Source organism: Salmo salar, chromosome 15 (genome assembly GCF_965601325.2).
Source record: "Salmo salar chromosome 15, fSalSal1, whole genome shotgun sequence".
NCBI lineage: Eukaryota > Metazoa > Chordata > Actinopteri > Salmoniformes > Salmonidae > Salmo > Salmo salar.
This window is the reverse complement of record NC_138305.1, coordinates 92,882,058-92,902,426: the sequence shown is the minus strand read 5'-3', so window position 1 is coordinate 92,902,426 and position 20,369 is coordinate 92,882,058. Positions and strand designations below refer to the sequence as shown.

The 20,369-nt window shown below is 40.9% G+C and overlaps 1 protein-coding gene across 3 annotated transcripts in view; it reads left to right on the top strand.

Annotated features, from left to right (window-relative positions):
• Positions 1 to 4,223: 4,223 nt before the first annotated feature.
• The window catches only part of LOC106572513 (rap guanine nucleotide exchange factor 3), a 45,700-nt gene continuing 29,554 nt past the window's right edge, over positions 4,224 to 20,369 (top strand). The window contains exons 1-3 of one of the 3 annotated variants that reach the window (XR_001321139.3): positions 4,224 to 4,386; positions 9,725 to 9,810; positions 16,394 to 16,438. Coding sequence is in view for 2 of the 3 variants with exons in the window: in XM_014146742.3 (XP_014002217.1) it covers positions 4,368 to 4,386; positions 9,725 to 9,810; positions 16,394 to 16,438 (150 nt within the window). In the remaining variant the exon portion in view is untranslated. Of the gene's footprint in view, positions 4,387 to 9,724; positions 9,811 to 11,531; positions 11,916 to 16,393; positions 16,439 to 20,369 lie in introns of those variants that run through there. The other 2 variants (XM_014146742.3, XM_014146743.3) reach the window with 2 other exon arrangements.

Genomic DNA, 20,369 nt, shown 5'->3' with positions numbered 1-20,369 from the left:
AAGGTAGCATCCTATGACGGTGCCACATTGAAAGTCACTGAGCTCTTCAGTAAGGCCTTTCTACTGCCAAAGTTTGTGTATGGAGATTGAATGTCTGTGTGCTCGATTTTATACACCTGTCAGCAACAGGTGTGGCTGAAATGAGTGATTCCACTAACTTGAAGGGGTGTCTACATTCAGTTGAAGTCGGATGTTTACATAAACTTAGGTTGGAGTCATTAAAACTTGTTTTTCAACCACTCCACAAATTTCTTCTTAACAAACTATAGTTTTGGAAAGTCAGTTAGGACATCTACTTTGTGCATGACACAAGTAATTTTTCCAACAAATGTTTACAGACAGATTATTTCACTTCTAATTCACTGTATCACAATTCCAGTGGGTCAGAAGTTTACATACACTAAGTTGACTGTGCCTTTAAACAGCTTGGAAAATTCCAGAAAATGATGTCATGGCTTTAGAAGCTTTGATAGGCTAATTGACATAATTTGAGTCAATTGGGGGTGTACCTGTGGATGTATTTCAAGGCCTACCTTCAAACTCGGTGCCTCTTTGCTTGACATCATGGGAAAATCAAAAGAAATCAGCCAAGACCTCAGAAATAAAATTGGAGACCTCCACAAATCTGGTTCATCCCTGGGAGCAATTTCCAAATGCCTGAAGGTACCACGTTCATCTGTATAAACAACAGTACGCAAGTATAAACACCATGGGACCACGCAGCCGTCATACCGCTCAAGAAGGAGACGCCTTCTGTCTCCTATAGATGAATGTACTTTGGGACGAAAAGTGCAAATCAATCCCAAAACAACAGCAAAGGACCTTGTGAAGATGCTGGAGGAAACAGGTACAAAAGTATCTATATCCACAGTAAAACGAGTCCTATATCGACATAACCTGAAAGGCCGCTCAGCAAAGAAGAAGCCACTGCTCCAAAACCGGCAAAAAAAAGCCAGAGTACGGTTTGCAACTGCACATGGGGACAAAGATCGTACTTTTTGGAGAAATGTCCTCTGGTTTGATGAAACAAAAATAGAACTGTTTGGCCATAATGACCATCATTATGTTTGGAGGACAAATGGGGATGCTTGCAAGCTGAAGAACACCATCCCAACTGTGAAGCACGGGGGTGGCAGCATCATGTTGTGGGGGTGCTTTGCTGTAGGAGGGACTGGTGCACTTCACAAAATAGATGGCATCATGAGGATGGAAAATTATGTGGATATATTGATGCAACATCTCAAGACATCAGTCGGGAAGTTAAAGCTTGGTCGCAAATGGGTCTTCCAAATGGACAATGACCCCAAACATACTTCCAAAGTTGTGGCAAAATGGCTTAAGGACAACAAAGTCAAGGTATTGGAGTGGCCATCACAAAGCCCTGACCTCAATCCTATAGAAGATTTGTGGGCAGAACTGAAAAAGCGTGTGCGAGCAAGGAGGCCTACAAACCTGACTCAGTTACACCAGCTCTGTCAGGAGGAATTGGCCAAAATTCACCCAACTTATCGTGTGACGTTTGTGGAAGGCTACCCGAAACGGTTGACCCAAGTTAAACAATTTAAAGGCAATGCTACCAAATGCTAATTGAGCGTATGTAAACTTCTGACCCACTGAGAATTTGATGAAATAAATAAAAGCTGAAATAAATCATTCTCTCTACTATTATTCTGACATTCCACATTCTTATAATGAAATGGTGATCCCAACTGACCTAAAACAGGGAATTTTTACTAGGATTAAATCTCAGGAATTGTGAAAAACTGAGTTTAAATGTATTTGGATAAGGTATATGTTATCTTCCGACTTCAACTGTACTTTTGTATATATTGTGTATATATATTTATATACAGTGCCTTCAAAAAGTATTCAGACCCCTTGACTTTTTTCAAATTTTGTTACGTTACAGCCATATTCTAAAATTCCTCATCAATCTACACATAATACCCGATAATGATGAATTAAAAACAGGTTTAGACATTTTTCCAAATGTATTAAAAATAAAAAACTGAAATATCACATTTATATAAGTATTCTGACCCTTTACTCAGTACTTTGTTAAAGCAACCTGCAGCTTTGGCAGCGATTACAGCCTCGAGTGTTCTTGGGTGTGATGCTACAAGCTTGGCACACCTGTATTTTGGGAATTTCTCCCATTCTTCTCTGCAGATCCACTCAAGCTCTGTCTCAAGCTCTGCACAGCTATTTTCAGGTTTCCAGAGATGTTAGATCAGGTTCAAGTCTGGGCTCTTGCTAGGCCACTCAAGGACATTCAGAGAGTTGTTTGGCCGTGTCCTGATCGCTCTGGAGCAGGTTTTCATCAAAATTCTCTCTGTACTTTGCTCCGTTCATTTTTGCCTCAATCCTGACTAGTCTCAAAATCCCTGCCGCTGAAAAACATCCCCACAGCATGATGCTGGCACCACCATGCTACACCGTAGGGATGGTGCCAGGTTTACTCCAGACGTGACACTTGGCATTCAGGCCAAAGAGTTCAATCTTGGTTTCATCAGACCAGAGAATCCTGTTTCTCATGGTCTGAGAGCCCTTTAGGTGCCTTCTGGAAAACTCCAAGCGGGCTGTCATGTGCCTTTTACTGAAGAGTGGCTTCCGTCTAGCCACTCTACCATAAAGGCCTGATTGGTGGAGTGTTGCAGAGATGGTTGTCCTTCTGGAAGGTTCGTCAGAGTGACCATCAGGTTCTTGTTCACCTCCCTGACCAAGGCCCTTCTCCCCCGATTGCTCAGCTTGGCCAGGCGGCCAGCTCTAGGAAGAGTCTTTTGTGGTTCCAAACTTCTTCCATTTAAGAATGATGGAGGCCACTGTGTTCGTGGGGACCTTCAATGCTACAGAAATGTTTTGGTACCCATCCCCAGGTCTGTGCCTCGACCCAATTCCATCTCGGCGTTCGGTGGGCAATTCCTTTGACCTCATGGCCTGTCAACTGTGGGACCTTTATATAGACAGGCGTGTGCCGTTCCAAATCATGTCCAACCAATTGAATTTACCACAGGTGGACTCCAATCAAGCCGTAGAAACATCTTAAGGATGATCACTGGAAACAGAATTCACCAGCTCAATTTCGGTCTCATAGCAAAGGGGTTGAATACCTATGTAAACAAGTTATTCTGTTTTTAATTTTTAATACATTTGCAAACATTTCTTTGTCATTATGGGGTATTGTGTTTAGAATAATGAGGGGGGAAAAATTATACATTTTAGAATAAGGCTGTAACATAACAAAATGTGGAAAAATTCATGGGGTCTGAATACTTTCCGGGTCTGTATAACCCCCCAAAAATATGCAACCCTTATTTTACCAGGTAAGTTGACCGAGAACACATTTTATAGCAACAACATTATGGTATGGTGGCCAGATTGGGAATTTAGCCAGGACACCAGGGTTAACACCTCTACTCTTATGATAGTGCTGTTGGATCTTTGGTGACCACAGAGAGTCAGGACACCAGGGTTAATACCCCTACTCTTATGATAGTGTTGTTGGATCTTTGGTGACCACAGAGAGTCAGGACACTCGTTTAACGTCCTATCCTAAAGACAGCTCCCTACAAATGGCAATATCCCCCATCACTGCCCTGGGACATTGGGATCTTTTTTTGGACCAGAGAAAAGAGTGACTCCTACTGGCCCTCTAACACCACTTCCAGCAGCATCTGATCTCCCATCCAGGACCAATCCTGCTTAGTTTCAGAGGAAAGCCACTAGTGTGATAGAGGGTGGTAGGCTGCTGGCACAAAGGTACTATATCTAAAGGTATCTTAATTCTACAGCACAACAAATTATTATTCATTTATTAATAATAGGATATAGACAGACAGCTTAGCTTTCCGGTGTGGTTATCATAGTGTGGACTCGACTGTCTTTCACAAAGGTAAACCAGATCCTTGCTCTGCTTTAACAATGAGTTAGCATTCAATATGTGTAACATATTTTTGGATGCATTCATCCAGGCTCCACAGAGACAATGATACACAGATGTTTCTCGCCCTCACTTCCCTCTCTCACTTACCATCATGGTCTGCATCACATCATGTACAGGTGAGTACTACTGTAACACTGTGACGGTGTAGCAGAGTAGGAGGCCATTTTAGGACAACTCCCACAGTGACTACCTCCCCCTCTCCACTTCCACCATGCTGCCATCCCAAGCTCCTATGGGCACACTAGTCATATCCAATCAGACAGCCATAGGAAGCTGACACGCACACACACACACAAAGCTCACAAAGCTCACAAAGCTCACAAAGCGTAACTGTGAGGTACCATCAATTGGCATATCAAAAGGAGAGGAGCGTGAAAGAGGAAGACAGCGTTGTGCTCTCAGAACAGAACACAGAGGCTGAAACATGGCAGAGGAGGTATCAGGTATGAAGATTTTAGCTTGTTATCACACATGTATAGACAGACAGACTGTGCAAAATTACAGAAATATAATTGATGAGCTTCAGGAAAAATAAGTAATATTTTTTACTCATTGTGGCAATAATTTAGTATAAAGTTAGTTTGTTACTTTTCTGAGGGGGTGCATTCAAAATACAGGTAAGAAGGAATTTGTAAATGCATGTGATACCAAACCAAGTTGGTTTGGATTATCAGGAGCAGATTTCCTCAGCTCCCCACGTGTTGCCTTTCAGGCACAGGACTTTCTAACATTATCAGTTGTGTTTTTGAATGTGCTGTTGGACAACAGGAATAAGCATTTCAGTGAGGTATAAAGAGAGGGAGTCTACTTGTCTGCTTGTCTGTCAGCATAAGCAGTCCTCCCTTCCTCTATGAACATAGGGTCAGATGAATAAATACTCTGACATCATCTCTCTACTTGCTAACTGGCCAGGCCCAAGGGAGACAGGAAGGAAAAGGCGAGAGGGAGGATGGGAAAAGTTCATTGGTACAATGAAAAAAAAGGTGCTATCTAGAACCAAAAGGTTTCTTCGGCTGTCCCAATAGGAGAACCCTTTGAACAACCCATTTTGGTTTCAGGTAGACCCCTTTCATCAGAGGGTTCTACATGGAACCCAAAAAAGTTCTAACTGGAACCAAAAGGGGTTCTACCAGGAACCAAAAAGGGTTCTCCCATGGGGACAGCCACAGAACAATTTTGGAACCCCTTTTTCTAAGAGTGTATGTACTGTACTGTACAGACTTTCAGGACAGAAGTAAAATGTGCTCCACATTGGTAACACTTGTAACGCAGCCTGTCTTACATTCAAAACCTTCCATTGTGCATTCATTTTGTTTGTATACATCTTTCATCACACAACCATTGATCCAAAATATAAGTTTACTGTGAAATATAATGAGTATATTGGTTTAATCACCAAAACACAACATACTGATATCTTCTCAATTTAGTTAATCCAATAGCAAAAACATTTAAGATACAGTACATTTCAAAATCGCCCTTTGAAAGTAGTGTTCACATTAGGCAATACACTTACTTACAGTACCCATTCAAATTGACTGAACATCACATTTCCATAATTTCCATCCCATGTATGATCAAAGGTGTGATCATTGAAGACATTTTTTGCAATGTAATCAAATTAAAGAAATTAAAGAAACATAATGCTTAGCAGGCACAAGTTTGCATCAAGCTTGTCTTGATCATTTGGTAATAGGTTTTTATCAAAATTGCAGTAAATATCCTCATTGTTCATGCACCTAGGGAAAAACCTTTCGGCATGGAAAATCCAAGCCTGACATACAGTAAGTCTGGGTTGAAACCATTGCATGCCTCATTCATGGCCTGAAGGAGGGTGGTCAAAATGTAACTAGTACTTTTGGGTTTCAGGGAAAATGTATGGAGTAAAAAGTACATTATTTTCTTTAGGAATGTAGTGGACAAAAGTAAAAGTTGCCAAAAATAGAAGTAGTAAAGTAAAGTACAAATACCCCCCCAAAAAACTACTGAACTAGTACTTTCAACTATTTTTACTTAAGTACTTTGCACCACTTTGTCACAGTTATCGTCGGTAAAGGAGGACCAAAATGCAGCAGGACTGTGTTTGTTCATTTTGAACATTTATTAACTCAAAATGAGCACAAAAATAACAACCGAACTCACAATCAACAAACAGTCTTCTCAGGCTCACATACGCTAGACAAGAAACAATCTCCCACAAAAGCTACATCAAACAATTACCCATATATAGGACTCTCAATCAGAGGCAATGAGGAAGCACCTGCCTCCATTTGAGAGTCCCAAACCCCAATCAACCTAACATAGAAATACACAAACCAGACTACACCTAGAAATACATAAACATAGACCATAAACCAAAACCCCGGAAATAATAAATCAAACGCCCTTCTACTAAAACACCACCCCTAACCACATAAAACAAATACCCTCTGCCACGTCCTGACCAAACTACAATAACAATTAACCCTTATACTGGCCAGGACGTGACACACTTGTCACAGGCATCGTAGTGAAGAGACCAAGGCGCAGCGTAGATAGTGCTCATTCCAAATGCTTTAATGAGTAACACTTACAAAATAACAAAAACGACCAACAATTCTGTCAAGTACAATAACTAAACGGAAAATAACCACCCACAAAACCCAAAGGAAAACAGGCTGCCTAAGTATGGCTTCCAATCAGAGACAACGAAAGACACCTGCCTCTGATTGGAAACCATACTCGGCCAAACATTTAAAACGAAACATAGAAATAGAAAACTAGAACCAATTCCCCTAGAACCAAAAAACCCCAAAACACACAAAACAACCCCCCTGCCATGCCCTGACCATTCTGCTATGGCAAATGACCCTTTTCACTGGTCAGGACGTGACACCACTGTTCAATTCCCACTGGGGCCACATACCAAAATGTGTGGACTGTTGTCACTTTGGATAAAAGTATTTGCTACGTAAATGTCAAATATTAAAGTAAATGTATTTTATCAAAAGAGAAGAGAATCACATCAAAAGTAATGTGAGCATTGCATTGTGAAAGGCAATTACTTTATATTAACATGTACTGCAATGTGAAACATGTATTTCTAGATGAAACACTGATTAAGTTTGGTAAAAAAGTGACTGTATGATTTTGTGTTTTGTACTTAATCAATTGAAAATGTGCTTAGAGTTTTTAAACTGCCTTTTTGATGATGTGTTCTGAGTTGTGAAAATGTACTACATAAGAATCACAAAAGCCCAAGTACAGCAAGAGGATAGTGCATATTGTAAAGTATTGTAGGTATGCTTCCAGGAACATGGAAAAAGGGAGTCCCATGAGGTGCTTGCCCCGTCCTGTACAGTGTGTGTGTGTGTGTGTGTGTGTGTGTGTGTGTGTGTGTGTGTGTGTGTGTGTGTGTGTGTGTGTGTGTGTGTGTGTGTGTGTGTGTGTGTGTGTGTGTGTGTGTGTGTGTGTGTGTGTGCATTTTACAGGCAGTTGTAACAAAGAGCCACAGCAAAGACAGCTGGCTAAGAGCACATTCCAAATGGGCGTAGATGTGATGCAGGAAATCCCACTCCCTTTCCCAGAGGACCTCCTGTATGAGTAAAACACACACACAGTCATAGAGACAGACACAAACACTTACACTGATGAGATGATGACAAGCTTCTCGTGGGAAAAAACATTGAGACTCCCCTTTTCTTTTTTATCCAAACTGTAAATCTGTGTCACTTAAACAAGCAAACATGTTTAGTATTCACAGATTACTGACAGAAATATAATATGTAATTAATGCACAGATGAAATCAAAAATGAGGGGGAGGGGGATCATTTCTCTTCAAACTCAATGGAATTGATATGTCAAAATGACTCACTGTTAGTCCACAGGTCCACTCAATTGTAGATGAATTGAGAACAGTGACTAAGACTGTAGTGTGACGATGCATTCACTAGGTGGCAGCATTCAATTCCCAAAATGCAAGAGAGGCTCGGAGTAATCTTTTTTGGCACCCCAAAGCTTTTTGTCAAAACAAATTGGACTGTAAAATCACCAGGAGTTCAGCTAAAAAGGAGTTTAATTTAGGACATCTGTTCCCAATGAAACATATGTGATTGTGTCTCAATGTAATTCAAGGTATGAAATTATTCTTATTTTAAAATACAATCTCTTTTTAGGCTTAGTTGTGGTCAATTTGCAGTGTAACAGATATTAGAATTATGTTCTGGCCCCCAGACTATCTGCTCTGACAAAAATTGGCCCACAGCTGAATCTATTGTAGTTACCACCGCCTTAGCCCTTGGCCCAGCTGTTCCTGAGCTCAAACACAGTGTTTACTGGCATGTGTTCCAATTTGTTTCCTGATAAAGCAATCATAGGTGTGAAAGGATTTCATTATTTTAATTCTCTCAGTCCTAACAAAAGTATGATTAGAAAATGTTTGTTGGTCATTATATAAACCGGATATAGTTTTCCTCAACATATATGTATTAATATATGCCTTTTCAGTGAGACTAACCCATTCAACCAAGCCATTAAACTACAGAATTGAAATAAAACATAAACATTTGCAGCCCTCATGACACTCTGCCATGCAGTTAGACAATGGAAGTTGCTCTGTGAGATGCTATCTGATGGAGCCTAGCAGCTAGCTACAGCATGTGTTATTCCTTATCGAACAAACGGACGTGTTGACATTCCCTGAGTAGGTCATAAGAATGAAAACTGGATTCCTTCTTCACTGTGAGGATTCTTGAACTAGCATCGTGGAGTCCCTGGAAGGCATTCAGGAGATAGAGCGAGAGAAAGAGAGAGTGAGAGGGAGACAAACACTAGAGCCTCTGAAGCTCACTCAGCCTTCCTTACCATGTTGTCTGTGTGTCCTCACTGCAGACTGTAAATTTTTGTTTATTAGTTTGTTTGGGGATTTTTGGTCTTGTCTAAGCAGGATCGCAGATTGGCAAAACATCCTTTGCAGTCCTCAGGAAGTCATATTTGGTAAGAGATTGTTGTTGCCTGCTTTTCAGGTGGATTGTTTTCCTCAGAAGTACAGGGAGAGGTTTTTTGGCTTGCTTTGAAGAGATGAGACATTTCACATAGGCTGTAAGTGTTTAATGGGTGCTATTTTTGGGTTAGATGTTTGTTGTACATTTTACATTTGAGTCATTTAGCAGACACTCTTATCCAGAGCGACTCACAGGAGCAATTAGGGTTAAGTGCCTTGCTCAAGGGCACATCGACAGATTGTTTACCTAGTCGGCTCTGGGATTTGAATCAGCGACATTTCGGTTACTGCATTTCGGTTACCTCAACCTGTTTCGGTTACCGCCTAACCACTAGGCAACCTGTTTTGTGAACACCCTTAACTTGCTCACCTACTGTCTCTAGAGGCAGTGATAGAGTGAGGAAGGGTGATATCCAAAACTGCAAAATACTTTGAAGAAAAACAATTGGTGTCTGGGTCGAGATAAATAAACAGAGAGTGGGCTGTGACACCCTCAGTAAGGTCACCCACAGGAAGGGCTGCTCCCTGCTGGAACAATGACTGGGAGAGACCTAGGGTGTGTCCCCTATGGCATCCTATAGTGCACTACTAGTGCACTACTAGTGTCAAAAGTAGTGCACTATAAACTAGAAAATAGGGTGCCATCTTGGACAAGGTCTGTCCAGACGGACATTCTACTGGTTTACATCTCCTAACTCTGCCCTCCAGGTGAACTCTGAAGGATGTTGCCAAGATAGAACATTGCTAGAGGAAACTAAATTAAATTGTCTTTCCTCTCCCTCTGTCTTATTTTACCTAGTGACGGCTTCAGCCATGTTCTCCATGGATACCTTCTTCAAATCTATCCTGTTGCCGTCCAGACGGATAACAACAGAGGAGGGGGAAGTAAGTTTATAATGTTTATACATCAGGTCACTGAGACAACCAAGAGTTCTCCCTCTTCATAACACAAACACCAAATTCCCCACAACAAAACGAATATCTTAAAGTCCCAATGAGCATCTTTAAAAGCAGAATGGTGTTATCTGAATTGTTGGCGTGTTAAATTCACTACAGCATAATTTGACACTTTTCTAATTGAACTATTTCCAGTCTAAATCAAGCATAACCCTCACAAAGAGAAGGACTTACACTGAAATCAATAGTTAACAGATCCTGTATGATAGAACGCATCATTTGAATAATATTACACACTTAGGAAGCACCGGTAATTGTCATTCTACAGGTGTGTTATGCTCTGGGTTCAATGAAATGTCTGTGGCACACATGATGTAATGATAAGAAACTGTGAGTTAGTTCATAACATAAGACTTCATGGCAGAGTTGTTCTATGTAGGATGTGTAGGGAGAGAAGTTGAGAAAGACCATCTTTATATATGGTCCTTTAGCCTTCTCATGCCTACCCTGTTGTTGCTGTTGTTGTTATATGTCTGTCCCTGGGGCAGTTTATCTGTCTGTGTCCATGAGTCTGTAGCCTACTGTACGGTTTGCTAAACAACTGTGGTCACCCTGACAAGTGTCCACACACCCCAATCCACACGCATGAACATACAGAGAGAGAGAGAGAGAGAGAGAGAGAGAGAGAGAGAGAGAGAGAGAGAGAGAGAGAGAGAGAGAGAGAGAGAGAGACTTAATTCTGCCCATGTCAAAAATCACCTATATATCAGGGGGAAGCTAAAGCCCACTGGGCACATATGTCAATTCAACGTCTATTCCACGTTGGTTCAAGGTAGTTTCGTTGAAATTACGTGGAATCAACGTTGATTCAACCAGTGTGTGCCCAGTGGAAGGTAACTGACAAAATAATACAGGTGTGGTTCCTGAGTTAATTAAGCTATTAACATCCCATCATGCTAAGGGTCATGTATAAAGATGCTGGAAAGGCCATTATTTTGGCTACCATGGCTATGCCCCCATAGGATGACAATGCCCCTCTCCACAGGGCATGTGTGGTCACTGAATGGTTTGATGAGCATGAAAATGATATAAACCATATGCCTTGGCCATCTCAGTCACCAGATCTCAACCCAAATGAACACTTATGGGAGATTTTGGAGCGGCATCTGAGACAGCGTTTTCCACCACCATCAACAACAAAAAATAATGATGGAATTTCTTGTGGTAGAATGGTGTCACATGCCAAGGTGCATTGAAGCTGTTGTGGAACATCATGAACACTTTCATTTGATATAGGCCCCCTACTTCTCCTTAAATCCATCTCATCTGGCAGGTAAAACTGTGCTGTAGCTGCAGGCCTGGGCTCAGGCTGGACATTGTGGTGTGTTTTGGAATCAGATAGGCCTGACCTAATAGCAAAACAATATATTGGAGACCCATACAGAAGCAGGCTATACAAAAAGTTTAGATCAGCTATTGGAATGACTCCCAAAATGCCATCGCAACTGCAATGTTGTGAAAAAAAGGCAATTTGCTGCAGTGAAGAGAGAATCATATCATTCTGAAGAGGCAGACGATTTTTTATTACTTTAATGATAATGCCTTATTGAGCAGCGGGGAATCATTTGAGAGCAAGTGTGCGCACGGAAAGTGACAATCATGCGCCTGTGCTGAGAGAGTTGAGGCTGATTGAAAGTGGGTTGTCGTCTCTCAACATAGCAGAGGCAGCAACGTCGTGCGAGGTGGAAGGGACCTGGCTGAGTTTTGATGTTGACACAGTAGCCTTACCAGCAGTCCGGTCGGATACAGATAATGTAGACTTGTGGCTTTGATGACAGAAGGGCAACATGTGTGGATTAAATTGGTCATGCAATGAGTCAGTATGCAATGTTGTTGTAATGGTCCTGAGTCTGTAACGGGTAGACATGCTTGGAGGTGCCGTCTTCGTCATGCGTTATTACCGCAGATCCACTAACCGGGAAAGTTGTTCTGTTTGATTGGGAAAAAATATGCATCTGTTCCGGAGTTACAATTATCGAGTTTTCCCGGATCGTTATTCTGTGGAAACATCGAGCATTCGAGGCATCAGTTGGGTATGTTATTATTGGCTATAAATTATATTCTATATGTAGAATTACATTCCATAAGTAGTAAAAAGACAGTAACGTTAGGATAGTAGGCTAATAATATTGTAGCCTAATAATGATAATCACCATCACTACTCATCATCATCATTTTTTGTCTTTACTACGTGGAATTATTTAGCTTCATTTAGCTTCATCTGATGATGATGAAGTTAATGCATGATGGTGATGATGATGATGATGATGAATGATGATTAGGATGGTTGATGACTGATGATGAGGATGGTGAGTGCTCATGAGTCATAATATAATTCTCCATAAAAACATTTTCTGTCTTTTGAAAGTATGACTATGACTGAAAATATGTTCATAATATTCCAACCCATGGCAGCAATGTTTTCACAGTAAACTATAGGCCTTCAATAAATAATATAGCGTATTATGTGGATATGTTTTGAGAGTGAGACTCGCGGTATAGGTAGTAATGCTGCGCCACAGTAGCCTACTTGATGAAAAGAAGGTGGTGGGAAATAAAGCAATCTCTACAGAAAGTCTGACGTGGCTGCAAGTGGCTGCACTTACTATGCACTGTCTCTCTACCTTTCTCACACAATGTACACTTCACTGATCATCCCTGTTACTATAAACACTGCACGAGGAGGGAATATAGATCACACTTCAAAACACTGCAGCACTTCTTCAGCATAAGAGCTTATCTGATTGTATCTGATTGTGTGTGACTGTGCTATTGGTGTGTGTGTGAGATGTGTGGGTGGGTGGTGTGCACTGCAGGAGTGTAGAGTGAGGGGCTCTGGAGTAAGAGTCAGACACTGTGTTGGTGGAAGAAGAGGGGGGAAGAAGGCTCACCACATCCACTGTGACACAGTCTGTATGTGTCCCCAAAACAAAAGCAGCTTCCTGCGTTGCATGTGAGCATGTGGAGAAGGTTAGACTGAGCAGCAGACTTCTCTATTATTCCCATCCCACCCTTCTCTATTATTCCCATCTTGCGTTGCATGTGAGCATGTGGAGAATGGTTAGACTGAGCAGCAGACTTCTCTATTGTTCCCATCCCACCCTTCTCTATTATTCCCATCTTGCGTTGCATGTGAGCATGTGGAGAAGGTTAGACTGAGCAGCAGCCTTCTCTATTATTCCCATCCCACCCTTCTCTATTATTCCCATCTTGCATTGCATGTGAGCATGTGGAGAATGGTTAGACTGAGCAGCAGACTTCTCTATTGTTCCCATCCCACCCTTCTCTATTATTCCCATCTTGCGTTGCATGTGAGCATGTGGAGAATGGTTAGACTGAGCAGCAGACTTCTCTATTGTCTTGAGTATGGAGAGGAAGGTAGCAAAGACCCAGACAAAGTTTGATTAAACTCTGGTTATTAATAGTGCATTGTTTATTGTTCAACTCAATCAACTCAGTTTACAGGGGATACAAGAATGTATATGTTCCCTCAGCCACAGGAAGATTCAGAATAGTGTTCCTCAAGGAGGATCTAAATTTGACTTTGTTATTGAATCGGTCAGGAAGATTATACTAATCTAGAGTTACTAGTTTAAAGACTGTATGGTTAACTGAGTCAGTGATGACCTTATTGTACCTCGAAAAGGCTTAATTCATGAAAAATATGACATAAAGTGAACAAGGTGCTTTTTTAAAAGTCACATATACATACACTGTATGTTTGGCAATATGGAGTAGAATAGACACAACATATTTCCAGGTGCTATTGGGACTTCAATGGAGATATTACTTATTATTACTTCACAAGTAAGAATGAGTGAGTAATGGTTTAGGAACAGCTATAGATATCATCTTGTAAAGTGAGTTTTTGTGTTTATTTATTTGTTTATTTGGATGTTGTTTGTCTTTAAGAAGCCTATAGTTGATTAATTACATAGGACAGCCTATGGCAATGATCATGTGTTAATGTAGTCCATGTGCTTAATGTTCTTAAAGCCACGGTGCACTAGTGCCTGGCTGGAGGTTCAACTACAACTATAACCCTATAATAGATAAATAGAGCAATGCTTTCAAAAGCCTGTGATTATTCATTGCAATTGCTGTAGGAAAGTTGCTAGTGAGGAGGTCTACTAAAAGCTAAACATACAATACCAAGTTTGGAAAAACCTGCCTTGGATCAGGGATCATCAACTAGATTCAGCCGCAGGACAATCTTTTCTTGAGGTGGTCAGGGGGCTGGAACATAATTACAAATAATTTGTAAACTGCAAATTACCTGAAAGAAGCCCAAACAGATATTTGACTGAAACATAATCATTTCAAACCCTGCTTACATTTGTAAATGTTCACATATTATGTGTGGGATGGCTTTGGAACAGATTTCCATAATTAAAATCAATTGGAGCTGATTTGCTGGTGTGTTTACAGTATTTCGAGTCCAACCTTACCGTAGATGTTCAGACAAACATCAATACAGTATTACTAAAGCATATGTGGCTCCACATTATCCTTGTGTGTCTCTGATGATGTGTCTGGAATTCATGGGCGACATGCACTAACATTGGACCCAATTAAACTGGCTGGGAGCCAGCTAACTGTAGTTAATTGAGACATGTGTGATACGTGTGGTAAGATACCACCACTGGTAGCATTTGAAAACAGAGAGAGTTGTTGTTTATAATTAGATGTTAATAAGAACCTGTCTGTACCCCAATGGCAACAGGAGCCTAGTGTTAAAGCATTGGGCCAGTAACCGAAAGGTTGCTGGGTTGAATCCCTGAGCTGACAAGGTAAAAATCTGTTGTGCTGCCCCTGAACAAGGCAGTTAACCCACTGTTCCCTGGTAGGCTGTCATTGTCAATAAGAATTTGTTCTTAACTGACTTGCCTAGTTAAATAAAGGTTAAAGAAAATGGCCCTGCTTATTGCATACTACAGCTGGGGTGGTGGTGGTGACTCCTGGAGATAGAGCAGGACAAAATGCCTCACATTCGTAGAAGTACATAGCAAGGAGGGCACTTCTTGATAAGAGGGACAGGGGCATCTGGTATTTTCCACTGCTGCCTTCCCAGAACTTGAGTTTTGTATAAGATGTGAGTGAAGGAAAATAATCTGTGTCTAAAGTCTACAGGTGTGTCTGTGTGATGCTAGATTAACCAAGAAGTGACACCTCTACAGGCATGGTTTTGCTGCCCTGAGATTGACAGAGCATACAAGAGAGCACACATGAGAGAGACTTCCAGTAAGTCTATTTTATAGGAGTTAACAATGGAGCAGGGTAAATCCCTCTGGTTGGGAGCATGTGACAGGGTTGGCTGGAAGACAACCAGCACACTCTGTCAACAGAAATGAAGGGTGGAGTGTTAGCGTGGAGAAGGAGCATTGTACACCAGACTTAACAGAAGTGTCACGGGTGTCGTATGGATTTGACCAAAACGCAGCGGGAATATGTATACTCATCTTCTTTTATTTGGCAGAAAGAAGGAAAAACAAAACACACGTATACAAAAACAACGACGATAAACAGTCCTGTAAGGCTTACAGCTATACAAGGAACAACTACCCACAAAAACCCCATGAAAAACACCCCTACTAAATAGGACCTTCAATTAGAGGCAACGAGGAACAGCTGCCTCCAATTGAAGGTCAAAACAATAAACTACACATAAAAATAGAAAAAATAGAAAATAGAACATAGAAATACAAAACATAGAACATAACCCAAAAACCCCGACAACACAAAACAAACACACCCCTGCCACGGCCTGACCAAACTACAATAACAAATAACCCCTTATACTGGTCAGGACGTGACAAGAAGAAACACTATCCAGTAAAATAATAAGAAAAGAAAATAGAACAATATCGAAGTAAAGGGGATGGAAGAAGAATACTTTATCGTCTATATTCTTTATAGATTACAGAAATGTGTCTGTTGAAGCAGACAGCTGTTTACCCACTATCACCTTCTTATCCGTCTCTATCTTTCCCAGTCCATATAGTGTTCTGACTGCAGTAATGGAGCTGAGGGAAACGTCACATTTCATATTTCTATTGTTCTCATCGATTAAGCTGATGATCCCACACTGTGACACAGTGAAAATATAGGACCTGTATGTTACGTCGTCTGTCTTTTCTTCTGAGTAGCCCTCAAGGCAAGGCACTAAGCACTCACCAGTTAACCAGACCTGGAAAGATACAGGAGAGAGTGGCCTGAACAAAGGCCAATGTTAAGTGACTGTGTAACTCCTCTGACACCTCAGCTAGCAGACCCCATCTATATCATGTAATTTAGCAGCTGGCTTGGGAACACATGTAGAGAGGCTGTAAGTAGATCATAAAATAAGAGTTATAAAACGTTAAAAGAGGAAGTGGGAATTAGTCTACAGGATGGTGTTTAGGCCTTATTTTTCAGCAATGCCTTGATATTATAGGCCTTCTGAACAGGATGTGAACCTATGATGGAGAGTGAAATTATTTAATAGTACATATGTCTTTCTTTTTTCCCATAGACCCCCCTGCCAGAGGCTCTTGACACACAGGACACCATGAAACAGGTACATAGTATGCCAGTCCAGGGACAGTGAGAGCAACACAGAGAGAGAGAGCATTTACATTTTAGCAGATGTTCTTATCCAGATTGACTTACAGAAGCAATTAGGGTTAAGTGCCTTGCTCAAGGGCACATCGACAGATTTTTCACCTAATCAGCTCTGGGATTCAAACCAGCAAGTCAGTTACTGACCCAACACTCTTAACCACTAGGCTACCTGCCGCCCACAATACACTCTTAGAAAAAAAGGTGCTATTTAGAACCTAAAATGGTTCTTCGGCTGTCCCATAGGAGAACCCTTTGAAGAACAGTTTTTTGGTTCCAGGGAGAACCCTTTTGGGTTCAATGTAAAACCCTTTCCAAAGAGGGTTCTACATGGAAACCAAAAAGAGTTCTACCTGGGGGAAAAAATTGTTCTACCTGGAACCAAAAAGGGTTATCCTATGGGGACAGCCGAGAACCCTTTTGGAACACTTTTTGGATTGTATGTACATCACATCCCTACAGCTAGCCTTAGTCCTAAATCATTCTGCTCTGGCTTCTGATGAATCTTCTGATGAATCACAATCTTTCTGAGAAGAGAAACAACAAGGTCACTGAGTAGGAACGTTATTCATTTCAGCCATTTTGACCTCACCCTTAAATCATCTGTTACACCATAGAAATACCATAGATTAGAAACATAGTGGAAATGGTGAATGAAAGTACACTAAATATTGAATGTAGTGTAGTTAACCTCTTGAATCTTTAGGTCTTTAGGGTTAAACATTTACTGATAGGCCCATGTTGTGTCATATTGCATCAAATGATGTCCCACATTACTGGGTCATGTCATAAGATCTCCAACATACATTAAGCCTCAAAATGATGATCCAAAAACAAACATGACATCAGGCACTACTAGATAGGGGTCTACCTGTGCCCGAGCCCTTGTCCCTTTGCCCTCTCACTCGCCAAGTCCCCTTTTGGGTGGTGGTATATATACTCTATATATATTACATTTTTTTGTATACAGTTTCTGGTCTGCCCTATACGGAGGTTGCGCACTCCAGTTATCCAAATATGCAGGGCTTGAAATGCGGTCACTGGTTCGTTGAGTGTGTGTAGCAAGCTAGCTACTTTGAATATCAGAAGTACTGCCACAGCAGCATAACATTTTAACACTTGATAACACTTCATCATTTATATCATCAATAATATGCAGTTTGGTTGACAGCAGCACTTCATCATTTATTTCCTTATAGAACCATAGCCGCGGAAAGGGGGCTGGAGGTGCTGCTATAACATGTTAATAAATTTACCAACGTTCTGAAATTACTGCTGTCTGCTCAGGAAGAAATGAAATCATTCTGAAAAGCTTACTACACCATGGGTAGTCCTATAATTTAGCCACAGCCTAGCTGTGGATGTTGTGTAGCCTAATAACAAGGCATAGCCTACAGTCGGGAACGCGCACCAAATCTGTCAGTGAACAGCATGCAGACAAAACAGGCCTTTTGCAATTTTTCAAATACAATCGCAGGAAAACACAGGTTGGAAAGCAAATGGCTACTGCTGAAAAAAGAAGACTCTAATCTGTCTGCTGTAGGCTACCAAAATATTTCATCAACTTCCAAATGCTGTAAAACTTCAATTAAACGTGGTCTCAAATAGCCGCCTGTCACTTTTAATAGCCAGGCAATGGCATACATTTCAGCAAATAAACACCTGCTTCAAATAAACACCAGGTCTATATCACAGGAGGTTGGTGGCTCCTTAATTGGGGAGGACGGGCTCATGATAATGGCTGGAGCGGAATAGGTGGAATGGTATCAAATACATATAACACATGGTTTCCAGGTTTTCATGCCATTCCATTAGCGCCGTTCCAGACATTATTATGAGCCGTCCTCCCCTTCAGCAGCCCCCACTGGTCTATATGCATTGTTTATGAGGTTACCATACATTTTTTAGGTTTAATGTTTGATTTGCTACATTAAGTAATTCAGTAATGACTTGAAAAAATTATGGCAATTATTCGTTTTTCTCCCAGAAAGAAACTGCTAGCCATTGGCTGCTAACAGCTGAGAACTGCTAGTTAACTGGCAAGCACAAAAACAGTCAATAACTTCTGGAGTACAGACCCCCAGAAATGCACATTCAAAGAGAATGATATTTTTTTCAAAATATAATTCATTAAACAATTACATATCCAAATAAGCAAAAGCTGTGCGCATTAAGGAAATAGATTGCTGGCTCAAATAGAAGCCTGTCTCTAATAAGCACCTGTTGTGTTCAGTGATTTAAGCAAATAAACACCCGGGCTATTAATTGAAGTTTTATAGTAGGCATATTGAGCGAGCATTGTTTTACAAAGTAAAACAGAGGAGAGGTAGGCTTTTGGCACTCGCCTGAGAGTGAGCTGCACATCATTGGGTGAGTCAGTGAAACTGGAAAGCTTTTTTAGGACTATAATTTCCTCCTCATATTGTACAATATGTGTCTCCACACACCTAGGCCGAGGCTATTGATGGATTCAAGATGAGGTTGTTTTTATTGATGTCAGATTCTCCGTTTGTCAGTGTCTAAGTAGCCTGTCATTTAGATAGTTTGTGGGGTTTTAAAATAGATTCTGTCAAAGTCTCCAGGCATGTTAAATGACATAGAATTGCATGAGATGCAAAACTATCTTAGCTGGTCCCCATGTGTGCAACTTCTGTAAGCGCCTCTTCTCTACTGCTCTATGCCACTAGTTCTTTCTTCTGGTTCCTCAGAGCTCCCCAGGTTATGTTCCTCTCTCACTCACTTTAGTTCAGGTACCTCCCGATTGACACTGAACACAGGTAGTATCGACTCTAACCACCATATACTAAAATATCCACACAAGCCACTAGCCAGCAAGCTAGCCATATATCATGAGCTAGAACATTATGAAAATTAGGATATATTATGAAGTTATTATTTGTATTTTATTTGACAAGGCAGCATCTTATTTTCCTGGGGTCCAGCAGCATTAAGGTAGTTATATACAATTTAAAATATTACATGACATTACATTTCATAACACTTTACCCAATTAATTTAGTGTGTTTAAGATCATTGAAGATCATTTTTTTACTAACTGCGATTTATCAAGCTAGCAGATTTACATCAATAAAAATCAGTGATCAACTGATAGCCTACCCTCTTTTCCCGATGTAAAAAATGTGCCTTTTTTTATTTTGAGCACCTGTCCCCTGAAAGGTCTGTGCACAGCCCTGCATGACATTCTACAACAATTTTAGTAATCTCAATTATATGCCAACCACAACGTGATGACAACAGACATGGCCCTGCCTTCAGGCTGTATTCCCAACTAACCTTTTCTCCAGGGCAGTTTTATGTGGCATTGTGCCAGCCTCTATTGATGTACAGAGGTACAGCATTGGCATCCTCTGTAACTGCTGAACCTGTTACTTTTGTGTTTCTAATATCTTCCATCACTGCTTGAGCAGTGGAGTCTATAGAAACAATGTAAATGTAATGTAAAGAAACACATTCCAAGTCAGTAGAGCACTGCACCTACTATCTAATAATGATCGAGATGGGGATTGATGTCTGGTGGTTTGGGTTTGGTGCTAGGTATATTCACATACAGGACACACAGTTAAAACACTTCTTATCAATGCCGTCATGTCTTTTGCAAGTACTGGTCATAAGAGCTTTTGACCTAAATTGTCACATCCTGTTTGAAGTAAAAAAATATATATATTAAAAATCCAGTGCTGTTGCAAGGTATTTCTGAAGTGGGGCAGGAAGTATGCTGATGGGAAACTTTCACCCCTCAGAAAGTCTGACTTGGTCTTGTCTACAGCTCCTCTCTGCCCACCTTCGTGATGCTACACGTCTCCCTCCAGATAGTCATGTTCCAGAGAGAACCTCAAGGCAACACAGCCCACCAAGGTCACAGCACAGAG